Source organism: Strigops habroptila, chromosome Z, assembly GCF_004027225.2.
Source record: "Strigops habroptila isolate Jane chromosome Z, bStrHab1.2.pri, whole genome shotgun sequence".
Taxonomy (NCBI): Eukaryota; Metazoa; Chordata; class Aves; order Psittaciformes; family Psittacidae; genus Strigops; species Strigops habroptila.
In genome coordinates this window covers 12,584,865-12,600,851 of record NC_044302.2, presented here as the reverse complement: position 1 = coordinate 12,600,851, position 15,987 = coordinate 12,584,865, and the positions used below count along the sequence as shown (strand labels likewise).

The 15,987-nt window shown below is 38.7% G+C and overlaps 1 protein-coding gene across 2 annotated transcripts in view; it reads left to right on the top strand.

Annotated features, from left to right (window-relative positions):
- The first annotated feature begins 477 nt into the window (after window positions 1-477).
- The window catches only part of GPATCH1 (G-patch domain containing 1), a 28,287-nt gene continuing 12,777 nt past the window's right edge, over window positions 478-15,987 (top strand). The window contains exons 1-19 of one of the 2 annotated variants that reach the window (XR_003995120.1): window positions 478-628; window positions 1,975-2,109; window positions 2,447-2,532; window positions 3,026-3,186; window positions 3,529-3,626; window positions 3,790-3,848; window positions 4,179-4,424; window positions 5,807-5,954; window positions 6,695-6,774; window positions 7,810-8,014; window positions 8,659-8,946; window positions 10,732-10,910; window positions 11,191-11,318; window positions 11,594-11,727; window positions 12,053-12,225; window positions 12,949-13,153; window positions 14,176-14,286; window positions 14,783-14,907; window positions 15,478-15,623. Coding sequence is in view for 1 of the 2 variants with exons in the window: in XM_030512620.1 (XP_030368480.1) it covers window positions 550-628; window positions 1,975-2,109; window positions 2,447-2,532; window positions 3,026-3,186; window positions 3,529-3,626; window positions 3,790-3,848; window positions 4,179-4,424; window positions 5,807-5,954; window positions 6,695-6,774; window positions 7,810-8,014; window positions 8,659-8,946; window positions 10,729-10,910; window positions 11,191-11,318; window positions 11,594-11,727; window positions 12,053-12,225; window positions 12,949-13,153; window positions 14,176-14,286; window positions 14,783-14,907; window positions 15,478-15,623 (2,789 nt within the window). In the remaining variant the exon portion in view is untranslated. Of the gene's footprint in view, window positions 629-1,974; window positions 2,110-2,446; window positions 2,533-3,025; window positions 3,187-3,528; window positions 3,627-3,789; window positions 3,849-4,178; window positions 4,425-5,806; window positions 5,955-6,694; window positions 6,775-7,809; window positions 8,015-8,658; window positions 8,947-10,728; window positions 10,911-11,190; window positions 11,319-11,593; window positions 11,728-12,052; window positions 12,226-12,948; window positions 13,154-14,175; window positions 14,287-14,782; window positions 14,908-15,477; window positions 15,624-15,987 lie in introns of both variants that reach the window. The other variant, XM_030512620.1, reaches the window with a different exon arrangement.

The window sequence follows — 15,987 nt, the reverse complement described above, 5'->3', positions numbered from 1 at the left end:
ATTGATCCAGGGTGGAGTTCGCTCTACCCCTGGGATTAGATAGGATCTGTTCCACAGCGGTTTTACTGCCCTTTCCTTCGCCCGGAGCCCCGCGGTGTTTGGGTCAGGCCCTCCTCTGGAGCATCAGGCTTTTCCACGTAGCCGATCGGGTGGCCAGTATCGAGCGTTCGGCATTTTTTAGAATTAATATCTTTTAAAACCACCAAACAGGTTTCTGACCGTGGGCTGTGAGCCGCACGCTGCACCATTCCCCCCCCCCCATTTCTCTACAGAGCACTCCGGGACGGCACGGCTGGCCGGAGCCGCTGGCAGAACCGGGTCTGGCATCTCTCAAGCGGCCACCGGTGGCGCCTGAGGGACGGCTGGGGCAAGCTCCGGTGGCCGCCGGTGCCGGCTCCGCGACAGCGATGACCGCTGTCACCGCCGCTGCCGGGCTCGGGCCTCCGGCCCCAGCCCCTGGGGAACGGGGCGGGCCGCAGCGCGGGCGGTACCGCTCCGCCCCCCCGGTGTGACGCAGCTTTGTCCCGCGCGAGCCGCCGTCGCGGTGAAATGGCGGCGGCGGAGTCGAGTGAGAGCGATGAAGATGATCTAGTGAGTTATGGGACCGCGCTGCAGCCGCTGCCAGAAGGTGAGAGAGCCCACGGAGCCCGACTGCTCCTCTAAGGAACCTCCGTCGTGCGTTGCGGCGAGCGCTGGGGAGCACCGCGGGCCGGGAGGCGGCCCGGCGTGAGGGGCTGGTCCGGGGGGTCGGGAGGGCCCGCAAACCGGTTCGGTGCAGGGCTCCTGCCCTCCTCACTGCGGCCTTGGGTTTGGGAAAGCGAGGGGCCACCGAGTGGAGCGGTGCGGGAGCGGAAGGCAGGCTGCCCGCCGCGGGGATGTGGGACGGGCTGCTCGGCACTACACCGGCTTTCCGGAGTGCGGGAGCGGGACTGGGGCACCGGGTCTTGCCGTGGTCGGAGCTGGGGCCCGTCTGTCTCACTGTCCTTGCACCAAGCCTCGGAAGATAAAAAAGACATAAAGACAAAGTGGAGTTCAAATGTAACAGCTCAGCTGTGTGCAGTTATGCTCATCGGTATAACTGCATTCTCAGCCCGGAGAGAGAAGGCTCCGGGCAGACCTTGCTACAGTCTTGCAGTACCTAAAGGGGCCGGCAAGAAATCTGGAGAGGGGCTTTTTACAAGGACGTGTGCTGGCAGGACACGGGGGAGCGGCTTTAAACTTGGAAGAGGGTGGATTTAGATTAGATATTAGGCAGAATTTCTTCCCTGTGAGGGTGCTGAGGCGCTGGCACCGGTCGCCAAGAGAAGCTGCGGCTGCCCCATCCCTGGCGGTGTTCAAGGCCAGGTTGGACACAGGGGCTTGGAGCAACCTGCTCCAGTGGAAGGTGTCCCTGCCCGTGGCAGAGGGTTGGAATTAGATGAGGTCCCTTCCAACCCGAACCAGTCTCTGATTCTGCGGATGTCGTACACTTGTATTCATGAGACAAGCTCGTCATTGTCCAAGGAGTTTTGTACAGCTGTGACTCCTGAGTCCATGCCACTTAATTCATATAAACATTGTTAAAAGCAGCAAATTTTCATGTTGAAGTCGGTAGCTTTTGTGTTTTGTTTCGGTTTTGGCCACTTCCGATGTTGTGTAATTTCTCAAAACCAGTAATTGACTGATGAAATCCTGTCAGGGATGTTGTATACTTAACAACTAAAAGTGTCCTTTCACAGGAAAAAAAATGTTCTTAGAACTCCTTAGAATTCAGGGTTTCTATTTGAACACTTCATGCTTTTACTTTAGCAGCATACATTAGCAATGTATACAAATAATAAGGGTAGGAATAAATGTGAACTGCATGATGCTTTCCACCTCCGGGTGGCTACTGTTTGATCCAGTTCTTAATTGAAATGAAGAGATGGCATTTGGAGCAAGCAGAGAGTCCATTCTTTATGCAAGGTTGTGACTTAGTTTCTGATTTGTTTATAGGTGAACGACTTAAAAAGCCCGTTCCTCTGCAAGAACAGACTGTTAAAGATGCAAAGGGACGATATCAGCGTTTCCATGGAGCATTTACTGGTGGCTTCTCTGCTGGCTACTTTAACACTGTTGGCACAAAGGAAGGTTGGATATTTTTCTGTCTTCTGGGAAGGGTTAATTTGTTGCTGTAATTTGATGCCTTAATTAATTGTCATTAAGGTGGGGGGGGTTGTTTTTTTTTTTTGTTTGTTTGGTTTTTAATTTTTTTGTTTTGGTTATTTATTTATTTATTCTTTCCCTGCTGTTCCTTATACTGTAAATAGTTGAAACAATATTGTTGAAGTTAATTCCCCTGAGTTTTTGGACTGCAGTTTTATAGATGTTCCCCTGATTTCAGCCTTAAGGTGTAAAGGTGAAATGTTTGAATTGTTTTCAAATATGATGTTGCAGTCTCTTACTTGGATACTTACTCTCTTTAAAGGATGGGCTCCCTCGACTTTTGTATCATCACGGCAGAAGAGAGCAGACAGAACTGTTCTTGGGCCAGAAGACTTCATGGATGAAGAGGTAAATTTAGAAAGTAATAGAAGTCTTTTGGAATTAGTTGCCATGACAGCAGGTTTTTCAGGCAATGAAATCTGCTAAAGAACTTAAATAGCGAAAATGGAAGTGACTTTAAAATTACTTCTTGTATACAGCGTTATACTGCTGGGTCCTATAGGGTGTTTCATAGATCCATGTAGGAAGCCTCTGTAATCTAAATGTTAAAAACCAACCAATCGAGAAACCAAAACCCCTCAAACCAAACAGATGACGAAAAGCACCCAAAAAAACAAAACCAGAACTCAAACCTTACACTTTACCAGAGAATACAACTATTTTTGAAGGTGCTTAAAAATAAGACTATTCAAATTATTGGAAAAGTAACTGTATAAATGGCTTAAAAAAATTAGCTGGTGTGAGGGTCATATCCCCTTTTCTTTCCTTTACCATTACAGTGAGTAAGCATTTGAGGGAAACATAGTTTTAATCTTTTTTCCATTTTGTCTATATTTCCCAGGATCTTAGTGAATTTGGGATAGCACCGAAAAGTATTACAACCACAGATGATTTTGCATCCAAAGCTAAAGACAGAATAAAAGAGAAAGCAAGACAGATTGCAGGAGTAGTTGCTGCCATTCCAGGAACCACTGCATTTGATGATTTAATAGGCCCATCAAAGTAAGTAAATTTATGTGAGAGTTAACCAAACGATTCCTTTCACTTAGAAGTGTTGTATTGGTTAGAAGAGTAATGTTTGATCACAGTAATTCATGAAAGAGACTGGGAAATCTGCAGTGTTGCCTTTTCCAAGTGGCCTCAACCTGGATTTTTGTTTTGTATGTGCAGACTTGCACCAGGTAAACATTTCCAAACTGGGATGTTTTGTAAAAGAAGATGTTGATACATTCAGTTTTGATTTTAAAGTGGGGCATATAAACGTAATTTTGAATGGTAGATATGTATGTTATTAACAAATATTAGAGATGTGGTTTGAGGTAATTCATTTTGTTTTCTTCTTAGAATAACAATTGGGGTTGAACTATTACGAAAAATGGGCTGGAAAGAAGGACAAGGAATTGGACCACGTGTCAAAAGAAAACCACGCAGGCAGAAACCTGGTAAGTTCAGTGAAGTTCCTGAACTCACTACTAGAAAGTTAACGTTCATAGACTGATGAGAAAGTTAATTTTAAAACCCTCTTCTCTTTGGTCTGTTTCTTTAATCTTAGAGAAATTTCACAAAGAGTTGTAATTTAACATGATGCTATTATGTCTCTTACAGACCCTGCAGTGAAAATATATGGTTGTGCGTTACCACCTGGACTCTCTGAGGGTTCTGAGGTATTGAACAGGCAGAAATTCTTTGTTGACTTATGTGAGAATGTGAGCTAAGGCGTTTAAACCCCCCTCTGCTTTGATGTCTTTGGTATTTTTAACATGCAGTTCCAAGCTTTTTTTAAAGTATTCATAAATACTTATCCTTACAGTGAAGAAAGGTTTTAATGTAATACATTTGTTCTTTTGCTACCTAGGCAGGTGTAGTTCATACATATTTTTGTACGTAATTTCGGAAATGCAAACTTGCCTAGTCTCATGTTCACTAAATGTTGTAAAAACTCAGCATACAAAACTTTGAATTATATTTGCTGTTAATACTTTTCTTTGTACAAGGATGAAGAGGATGAATACCAGCCAGAGAATGTGACATTTGCACCGAAAGATATAATGCCTGTAGATTTGACTCCAAAAGAGAATATCCATGGACTTGGCTATAAGGGATTGGACCCCTCACAAGCTTTGTTTGGTGCCTCTGGAAGAGAACACCTAAATCTCTTCACAGGTGATTCTGAAGATACAAGCAATTTAATTGGTGATCTGAGACCCAGTAAAGGAAGAAAACTAGGTATTACGGGTCAGGTGAGGACTTTTTTTTTAATGCACTTTATTGTTAGCGCAATAAAATCTAAATAAATCTTGAGTTTTCTTCTCTGGAAGGCATCTAGTCATTGTACAGTCGTAAGAAATATTAAGTGTGGTTTGAGAACAGGATTTTTTTACTTAATGTGAAGATGTGGGCAAATCCTTAGAACTCTTAAATGCCTCCATGTACTGATACTGTTAAAGAGAACTATGAAATAGCTCACTCTGAATAGTTGGGTGGAAAAAATTCTTGTTTGTCTTCGATTAGAGAAAATTAGCATTCAGTGCTTCTTTAATTTACATTTTTGTTCAATTTTACTTCCACTAATGTTGGGTCTGTCAGTGTCCTGGGTTCAGCAGTAGCAGTCATTTTTCTCCCTCTTAGTAGCTGGTGCAGGGCTGTGTTTTCGACTTCAGTCTGCGAACAGTGCTGATAACACCGATGTTTTTAGTTCATTGCTAAGTAATGTTTACTCCGACCAAGGACTTTCTCAGTCTCATGCTCTGCCAGTGAGGAGGGGCACGGGAAGCCAGGAGGAAGCAGAGACAGGACATCTGACCCAAACTGGCCAAAGGGGTATTCCATACCACAGCACGTCATGCCCAGTACAGAAAATGGGGGGAGTTAGCTGGAAGGCCCAGATCACTGCTCGGGTCGGGCTGGGTATTGGTCAGCGGGTGGTGAGCAATTGTATCCTCTCCCCTTGTTATTTCCCTTATCGTTATTATTATTGATGGTAGCAGTAGTGGTTTTGTATTATACCTTAGTTACTGGGCTGTTCTTATCTCAACCCGTGGGAGTTGCATTCTTTTGATTCTCCTCCCCATCCCTCCGGGAGCGGAGCAGGGGGAGGAAGAAAGGGGAGGAGTGAGTGAGCAGCTGCGTGGTTCCGTGTTACCGGCTGGGCTTAAACCATGACAGTCAGCTAGAGAGGTTTTGCTTCCTTCCATGGTATTTGTAGTTCTTAAGTAGAAGCATTGTCAATTTATATTTCTGGGAATTATACTTTTTTAATTTTCATGCCAACTTAGTTTTTTATCTTTTGAGAACTTAACCTGCTTTTAGTCAGATTGCAAATGTTACCTTGTGGAATTAGGCTGCTGTCCTCATCCTGTACAGGCCAAACTCACTGTCCCTCCCTGCCAAGAGAGTGGAATATATTTGCTTTTGTGTTTGGTTGGGTTGCTTCTTTATTTCACTAGTTGGTAGCACTTTTTTTTTGTGAAGCTGTACATTTTTCCCAGTATGTATGTATGTATACCAGACATCTCGTATAATACAAATGAATAGATATACATGTAGATGTGTTCTGACATGACTTAAAAATATTAATTTTACACTTCTGAATTCTCATGTTTATTTAAATATGTATTTTTAGGCTTTTGGTGTAGGAGCTTTAGAGGAGGAAGACGATGATATTTATGCAACCGACACACTATCAAAATATGATACAGTTCTAAAAGATGAGGAACCTGGAGATGGCTTTTATGGCTGGACAGCACCTAAGCAATATAAAGCAAAAAAATGTAAGAACTGTAGTTCTATCTAAAGAGCTGTAGTGTAACTTGTATTGGGGGAGGAGGAGGGAAGAAGACATAAATGTAGTCTCTCTTTGCCAAGTATTTTAATTTTCAGGGGACTGTTATCTTCTAGCTCTGATTTCTGGAACATCATCTATTCTTCCTTCCTTATTGAAGTGTCCAAATCTGGAAATAATTTCTAAAGTCCTCCACTTATCCCAGTGTAGATTAAACTCCCAAATTCTATTTTTAAAAGGACAATATGCATTGCTTTGTGAGATGCATCATTCAATTCCGCTGAAGGAAACAAATGATTGTGAATCATGGCTACAAAATATCACACCAATACTTGCAAAGAATTTTTTTTTTAGATACACGTGTATTTTCAAATAAATTTGTAAATTTGATCTTTATACCACTTTAGAGCAGTTTCTAAGTGCCTGAAATACGGTAGTTAATGTTAGTTGTACACCATTAATGGTGCTCACGATCTTGGCTAGGCACAGCAGTGATACTGTTGCCTCACTATGAACCATGTTCATCCTACAGCAATCTCTCTGGCAGTAGTTTTTTTAGCTATATAGTAGTAATCCAGATTCAGAACCCTTAATTTTAAATGAAAGGCAGTGAAGACAACTACAATTACACTCCATAAAATATATTGAAAACTGGAAAATATTCAGAAAAATGCTTTTTGCCAAACATACATGTTTTAAATACTGACCGATTCTCCTGTTATTCTGTAGGGTCAGAAGGAGAAGTTAAATACACAGGCAGAATCTTGGATGGTTTCTCGTTGGCATCAAAATCATCAACTCCAAGCAAGGTAAGCATATACTGATATTTAACTATTAAGAATAACATCAGCAAATTGACACGTGAGCTATATGGACTTTAATGTTGCTCAGTGGTTTTCATGTTCTTAGAAATAAAAGTTCTGGTCAGCAATGAAGTATGTGGAAGGAGCAAAATTATAGTGTTGGAAGCTATAACTGAATAATACAAACCTAAAATTTGTCAGACTACTGGGTGAATTTAAACTTTGCCTATATACTGGCTTTGAACAAGTGCCTTTCACACTGTTGTTCGGCATAAAGTTAGAGGAATGGTTTGTTTTCACTTTGAAATAAAAAGTAGTACATCTTTTGTTTCTAGATCTTTTAGATGCAACATTCAGTTTTCTGTAAAAATCAGGCCTCATGCTTCATCCACATCTGTTTTGGTGACAAGTGAATTTGTTAACTCTGTTCTCAGATTTGCCTCATTTATGCAGTATAAATTTGCATAAATTAGAATGTCAAACAGAATTGTGTGACGTGGTCCTGTTTCTAATGAAGAAAAAGGAAGGATATTGGTATATAAAATTGCGTTGTTTGGGAAGCATGGGGATAACCTTTAGAGTAACAGCCTGAAAAAAGAACGAATGTGGGGGAAAAGGATTTTGAAAGACGTTGAAATACAATAAGCACAAAAGTATTCAATAGTGCAATTAACCGATTAAAGCATGTGACTTCTGTTTAAAAAAAAAAAAAAAGTAATTATTAAGCAATACCTAGAACTTTTCTCAAATAAAAGCAATGCATATTAGAACTTGTTAATTTTGCTACAGCTTGATGTACGTTTTTCCTATTTTTCATAATATGTATTAACAATGTAAGTTTGTTCCCAAAGTCTGTATTACGATGCCACTTACTGACTGGGTCTGAAAGAATCAGTAGCTTGTTATACCTGTTTCTACTGCTGAGATGTAAAGAGGAATCTTTAGACTGAGGTGACTTTTTCTGAAACACGTTTGTAAGTATTAAATACAAAGTTGTATCTCTTTCTTAGTGGATTTTTGTTTTGTCGTCTCCCTGCCAAGATATATCCACCACCTCCCCTGCCACGAAATTACAGACCAGTCCATTACTTTCGACCTGTGATAGCAGATGGGAATGAAAACTGCCATTTACAGAAGGTATTAGAGGAATCAACTGGAAAACTTGACAGCGATATGAGACAGCAAAGCAGGCATGCTCTGAATGCCTCCCAGAGGAGGGAACAACTAGGAGAGACTGGTCTAAAAGGTACTGATAATGTGACAACATCTTTGCTTGGGTTTCAGGTCCCCTGTTTTTCTATATAACAGTAAAAATTTGATCTAGTCTGAACACTGTTTTCTAATATAAACATACTAGATGTAGTTGGCTTAGTTAGAATACCTCATCGTTCAGTTTCATCTCAACAGCTTGTTGACATATCTGCCTGTATTTTTATTTACTTCAGTCTTTTAAAAAGGAGAAACATGTGGGATGGTGTTTTGCTGTGTTATTTTTATTTTTCTTTTTCTTTTTTTGTGGCCTTATTATGGATTCAGAATATAGAAGGCTGTGAGGTTTGGGTTTTGTTTTTTTTTTTTTTTCCCCTGGAAAATGAGGTTTCGCTGAAATACATTGAAGTTCACTAGAAAAGTAACTTGTAAATGTGGTTTGCATTTGTATGCACAGTAGTGAAGTTTACAAATACGTAAATATATGGTAAATAGCATAAAAGATGCACTAGTGGCCAACTTTTTCTGTCATTTCATTTCTGCTATTACACTGTTTATTGCTGCTTAAAAGCATTTTCTCTGAATGTTTATTCATAGTGGTAGGCTTTCTTCCTCCACTGAAGTGGCAGAACAGCTGTAGTCATTTTCTCATTTCTTACTGCTTCTTTTTTTTGGTTTTAGGTCCAGCTCCTTCTGTTTTAGAATATCTGTCTGAGAAAGATAGAGAAAGACTCAAAAAAGTGAAACAAGCATCTGAACAAAAAATGAAAGCAAAAATAATTCCTCAGGAGCCCCAAAACAGCAGATGCCATTCAGCTTCCCTAGATGGTGCTTCTCACAAATGGCTAAAGTTCTTGGGGCCACAGTTAGCAAACGCTGGTTCTAGTGACTTCAAACCATTTGCAAAAAATCCAGAAAAGCAAAAAAGATACGAATTTTTTTTGAAAAGTCTTAAACAAGGAGAAGAAGGTAACTGAAGAGATTAATTCCGACACTTTGTCTCTGAAAAAATTTCTTGAATTATTTTTTACTTTTCTCTCTTTCCCTTTTTTGTCCTGATGTGTTTTATGTTCACTATGAGTTCTCTTCCTGAATTCCACAACATTTCTCCCTCTACTTCTTTTTAGGGCCAGTATTAAAAGAAACTTTTACTGATACTTAATTGTGTTGACTTCAGGAAAACTGCTCAGTAATCAACGTGTCAGCAAGACTTGATTTTAGGCATGACATTTCACATTTTGATGCTGTAGCAGAGGTGAAGTTCTACTTAATTGCCTGGGTTTTCCTTCTTCCATTTGCCAAAGTAGGCTTCAGCTTTGGTCAGTACCATGAACTATGCATGGAATAAGCATTTTCATTTAGTTTGTTTCACTTTGAGGAGTAAAACTGACAGATCCTATAAAGGTAGAAAGGTCACAGTAGAAAGACAGGAGAAATCAAAAGCAAGCCCATACCCTGTACTTCCAGAGGAGATAAGGGGTCTGAAGTGAAAGAAGTAGTTCACACTTGTCAAAGCTTGTATTCTGTGTCCTTTGGATACTCAAACTGTCACTATCACACTTACGTTCTCTCAGAAAAATTTGTGGCTGTAAAATCAGAGCATGCATGCAGAAAAACCCTCAACCCCTTCATCTGCTCTCCTTGTCCTGTTTCAGTCTCCTTCCATTTTGTTTAGGTTTTTGCTATTAAATGATACTGTTGTGTATCTTGCATTAAACCAGGTATTTTTGATGCCTTGTGGTGAGTTCCCCAGATTTTTATGTAAGGCATAAAAAGCCAAAATCTGACCTAGGGAGAGGAGCAGCAGCAGGTGAATCTAACTGTCTTAAAATGAAAAAGTAAGGTTAGTTTGTTTTTAAATTTTAAAGTACAAAGGGGCTATTGGACAAGAAGAAAAAGGGCACCAGCAAAGATTTGCAGAGGAAAGGGTACAGTGTTAGGTAGAAAACCTGGTTTTGTTATTGTAGGATTTGTTTAAATAATCCTTTCACTGTATGAAAAAAGACTTCCTGGTCAGTAGCCGCTAATGGTTATTGCATGGGGATGGACTACTTGGATCTTTGAACCCATAGTTCCATTCAGGACTGGGGTTTCCCTTGTGTAAGGGTGAGTATCCTCTTACGACTAAGGAGGTGCCTACAGTCATAATGATGTAATACGTGCAAATATTTAAGTAAGTTGAATGATTAAGATTCTCTTTGTAAGAGTGTCTTTGCTTGGCTGGTGTTATTTCCTGTTCCTTCTGGTAGCAAATGTGAATCCATTGCTTTAAACAGCATCTGTATTGTCTACAAAATTTGTGTCCAAATTCTGTATTTATCAGTGGGCACTTCATATACCAGAAAGCCCCTTGAAGTTACCAAAGCCTGGCCAGGCTTACTCATAGTCAACTTTTTTGTTCTGTGTTTTAGTTATTTGATAAAGATTTGGATTATACTTCTTGTTTTAAATGCCTATGAAATATTAGATATTTTAAACATTCCTTAGAGGGCAGTGAGTAAGGAGTCAGCATTACAAGTAAAATTATTTGAAGTATGTACCTTGCAGTTGGTAAATGCTGTCACTCTTGCTATCTTGAAAAACTGCTTCCACTCACCAAGGATAACACAGTTGAGATGAATACTATTCTTAAACTAAATACTCATTAAATACTTGCCAAGATGGTTGCTTATTATCTTATTTTTTGTTTGAAAACTGTCAGACCTAAGCAAGCTGTAATCTCTGCTAAGCATTTCCCTCCTTATCTTATAGCAGATACATTGGAGCAATATTTAGACCCAAATACAACAGAATGGGAGCAAGAAAGAGAACAAGAGGAGTTCTTCCGTGCAGCAACGTTCTACAAGTCTTCCAATTCAGCACTGTCTTCCAGGTTTACCCGAGCCAAATATGAAGATGACATTGACAAAGTTGAAGTTCCTCGGGACCAAGAGGTATATGGTGTTCAGTGTTTTAGTATATTGGAGTTGCAGTTGCTGCCTTATCCCTGACTTCCAAAATTCTTTCTCTTTACAACTCTTTTGCAGATACAATGTCAATGTTCTGTTGCCCTTATGTTGAGCAAAGTTTTGAAAACACTCACTGCATACCAAGCAGGAATTTGTTAAACTACACTTACATATTTTATGTTTCTGTCCTGTTCTTAAGTCTTACAACAATCATAGTCGGTAAGTTTTTACTTATTTAGCAGCTAGAAATGTTTGACTTTTTCAGAATGATATTGATGATAAGGAAACTGCTGTGAAGATGAAGATGTTTGGCAAACTCACAAGAGACAAGTTTGAATGGCACCCTGAAAAGCTGTTGTGTAGAAGATTTAATGTTCCTGACCCATATCCTGAGTAAGATGATTGATACTGATATTTTTAACACGTTATGAAAATTCTGAGTTTTTCATTTGCTTGAGGAAAATTTGGCTTGATGTTACCTTCTTGTGTCATAATAGATGTAATATAGAACTGCCTAATGTTTCTATTTGCCTCATAAAACATGGTGACCTCTGACAAAATAGTGTGTGTTTTAAGGACTGCTGTAGGTGTTTCAGCTTGTTGTAGATAATTCGAGGCCATTTCTGTGTTGAAAACAATAATCAACAACCATTTTTACATCCCTCTAGGTCTTCCATTGTTGGGTTACCAAAAGTGAAACGAGACAAGTATTCTGTGTTTAATTTCTTAACTGTGCCTGAGCCCACCACATCGGTAACTCAAGCAACAAATGAAAAAGTCCAACAGAGTAATAGTCTCAACAGTAAGTTTGTTGTTCCTTTATTAATTTATGAGACAATAGTACAGAAAAATCTTATCTTTGTCATGGAAAAACTACCCACCTGATTTCTTTTCTTAGTTAAAAAACCAAACGAAATTTAAAGAAAATTCAGTGACATAAAACATGAAGACAGTAATATTATGCTAATTTCTTCTACTTAGAAGATCTTTACAGGTTGGGTATTCATTAGAAAGATTTAAAAAATGTCAAACTCTACTGAAGAAGCTGAGTAACTTGAAGTCAGGTAGGCCATCAAATGCAGGATAATTTGGCATGCAAATAATATGAATGTTTGGGATGTTCCTAGAACCAAAGAAACCTTCAAGATGGGATGTGTCAGATAAAGAGAAGGAGAAAAAAGATTCTATCAGTGAGTTCATTAGTCTTGCTAGATCAAAAGCCGATGCTCAGCAGCAGCAGCCGCCAGTGCCAGCAACAGAAGAAGGCAGAACTGGGCTGAGTGAAAGTCTTCCTGCTGAGGTGAGTTTACAGTGGTGTTTGAACTTAAAGGGGAATAGCCGTAAACATTCCCAACCCTGAAATAAGGTTGGGTAATACATGTATTGATTTAATACAGATCAGTTTGCAGAAGAGCCAGCTCAGGTTAAGGAGACGTGAGATTGTGCTTTGAAGAATTCTGAGGTTATAACTCAGAGATGAAAAACATGTACAGCATATAAGGAAAGCAAGTATGATTATACTTGAAGTAGGAGCTTAAGAGAAGAGAAAATGTGCCTCAGCAGTCTGGGAGTTAAATTCGGTCCCTTTACATCCCCTTCGCTCTCAGGCACAGAAGATACACACACACATATATATATGTATGTTGGTTTTTTTTTTTTCTTTTTCTGCTTTGAATGGAGGAGTGTGCATACTTTGGGAAAAAAAGGGATGTTTTCCATTTGCTTAAATTTAGTAGTGTGTAACTGAAGTTTGAATTAATGAATTAGAATTTATAATATCAGGGAATCTATTTTCAACCATCTGTGTAGCACAACTTGCACTACTCTTTACAGGACACTGTCTTAGCTTAGCAGTGTTTCAGAGTTCTACTGTTTCAGACTAGCAGTTCCTAAGATTGTGTTCTTCACAGCTATTGTAATAACTCAAGTGTTCTGTAAATACATGTCAGCGTATTACCTAGCAGAGAGAGATCATTACTTTCTTTGGTGTTTAAATACAGTTTGTTATGGTGTTGTTTGGCAGGCAGCTAATGAAGATAAAAATCAGGAAGAAGAAAGCAAACCATCCATGGACTTATTTAAGGCCATCTTTGCAAATTCCTCAGATGAAAAATCATCTTCGTCTGAAGAAGAGAGTGAGGAAGAAGAGCAACCAGCTACTTCAGTAGTAGATTCAGAAACCACCAAGCAAGTTGATCCTCCAGGCAGTTCTTCATCTAATGTACAAGGTAGTGCTTAACAGATGTTCGTTTTTATAAATACATCAAAAAAGCTTCATTTATAAATAGTACTCCAGGACTGCTAGGACAATGCTACACTTTTGTGCAGATCATCTGGCACTGGTGGAGCTGTAGAAAACGTGAATAATACAGTGCTGAATAAGGTCTTGCATGTTGTAGGGTTATTTAACTTGCCATACGTCTTGCATAGATTTTACAAGCTAATTGCTCTATGAAATATGCTTGTTATACAGTGAGGGGTAAGAAAACATCTAATATTAGAGCATACTTAACAGAGAAATATAGCGAAACTTTTCTACCTATGATAAATTTAAGATAGATTGATCGATTATGACTGTCTTGCGGTGGATATTTGACAAATACAGAAATAATTATCAGAGAAGTGCAAGTTATTTAAATTCACTCTTTAAATATTGACATTCCAGTAAAATATAATGTTTAAATAATTTTACTAAGACATTAGAAGTTGCATATTATTTGTATTCTAGTTATAAAAGCTTCAACAAAAGAGGGAGAAAACCAATCTTCTACTCTACTTCCTAGTATTTACTTTTAATAAGTGAGCTGTAAAAAGCTTCTGTATTTTCAGGATGTCATTAAATTAACCAAATGTACAATATACTTGGCTTACAATGAAAATACTTTGTCCACTTACTGTCATACATCTCGTGGAGACTTTTATTCATTCTAAGTAATGGAAGGGTAATACCATGTTACCAAGTGAAAGCAAACATGTGCACTAGTATTAATTTAATGAGTAATTGTATAGTTTAAAAGGTCAAATTTGATTAAAAAGAAAAAAAAAACCCAACAAAGAACAGAGAACGTTGACGTCTTTCAGAATGCCAGCTATCCAGTTGTCCAAAGCAGTCCACAGGGAAACAGGATGCTGATCTATTTGCTTTCTGGGAGGTTTTTAGAAAGCCTTTTCTAACTTTCTTCAGCACTTCTTGGGAAAAAATCTTACCTTATTTTCCTTTCAAATAACAACGTTTTTGTTTTTTTCGTAGAGAATGTGGTTGCTGCAACTGATCCTAGTGTTCCTTTGTTGCCTACTTCAAAGCAGGAACTGGATGCAACAGAGGAATTTGGACCAAAGTTGCCTCCAGCTTTTTCTTCTGGTAGGTTCTGTAGACTTCTAATGTTTAAATTCTGCACATCAAAATTGTAGGTAAGATACACAGTATTCCTCTTTAAAAACCATTTGTGAATAGGCACTTTACCTCTTAAATGGCGTCAGCAAATGCTTTGTTAGCACACTATGGTCCACTAGCAGGAACCTCTTTGCGCGTGTACCAATTTTGCTGTAGCTCTATAGACACAATGATAAAAGAATGAGTGAAAATATAAGACCAGCCTTACGGTTTCTTTTAATAACAGATTGCAAAGGCATTTAATTACAATAGGAAGGTTGCAGTTAGGAGTTCTAGACATTTAATTTCCATTTGAAAGCTTAGTTGTGGGTTGGTTTGTTTGTTATTTCTTGGGTTTTTTGGGTTTTTTTTACCTATCCTATTAGTTTAAAAGTAAAATAGAATTAAATAACAAAATTACCTTGGTTTTGGTCATGGGGTTTGTTTGGTTCTTTTTTTTTTCCGCATTGGCTTTGCGCTTTAGGCTGTACTTGGCAACAGGAACCAGAGGTGCCAGCAAGTTTTCCTGGGCCTAGTAAAAGAGAAAAAAAGAGGAAGAACAGACAGAAACACAAGACTAAGCGAGAACACAAACACAAAAAGGAAAAGGTATTTAATTTAAATAAACTGTTCATTGATTCTTTGACTTGCCAGTCAAATTGTTTTTATTATTTATGCTGTTATCCAGGTTTACCCAGGCCAAATATGAAGATGATGTTTTAGAAAATAGATATACTGGGACTTGAACTTAAGTAACTGAGTTTCTCAGGTGTCTTGAAACCTGAACTTCAGAGCAGAAAATGATCCAGCTAGGGAGCTGCTTTTTCCATATACACAGTGAGACCACAGATCCAGTATTGTCAATTGTTTAATGTTACATGCTGAAGATATCGGGCATATTCTGGGAACCGCATATAATTCATGGCTTATGTACAAATAATAGTAGTGAATTTTTGATTTGGGGGTGTGTGTGAGAGCTTGGGATAAAATGAATGATTTTGGTGTATTGTATATATGTATTTCTTTAGCTCAGTCTGAGTGGTGGAAAAGAGTCATTGTTAAGTGTTCTATTTCAGCTAAGCTTGGAGTCTACACTGTAATCTTTTTGCTGTCGTTGCCTTTCAGAAAAACCTAAGTCTTTCACAGTGAAATGGGGGATTATTTTTCCTCTTTTTACAGAAAAAGAAACATAGGAAACAGAAAAACAAAGGAAACCACAAGAATAAAAAATCAGAAAAAGACAGCAGCTCAGACACTGCAGATAGCAGTGACAATCTTTGTGATACAGATACCACAGGCTTATCAGCTGAGGAACTTCTAAGAAGGTAAACAGAAAGTTTATTTAAAGATTTTAAAATTTTGCAGTAAATAAGCAAAACCTTCATTCTAGTGAACCTATCTGCAGCAAATATGGATCAGCCAGTCTCTTGGTGATGGTAAAATACTGCTTTTTTTTTTTTTTTTAATGAAGTGAGAAAGATTACAAATATTGGGCAAATTAATCTAGAGGGTGTTTAATTTTAGGGTAAAAGCTTCTTAAGGTAAAGGGCACTAAATACACAATTCTGCTAGTTATTGGAGGTTAAAGATAACATTTTGGGAAGGTATTTTGGATGGGAATTAAAAATTGCAGTAATGCAGGTGGTTATTCATATTTCCATTGCTTTGTCTACATCTCTTTACTTGGAA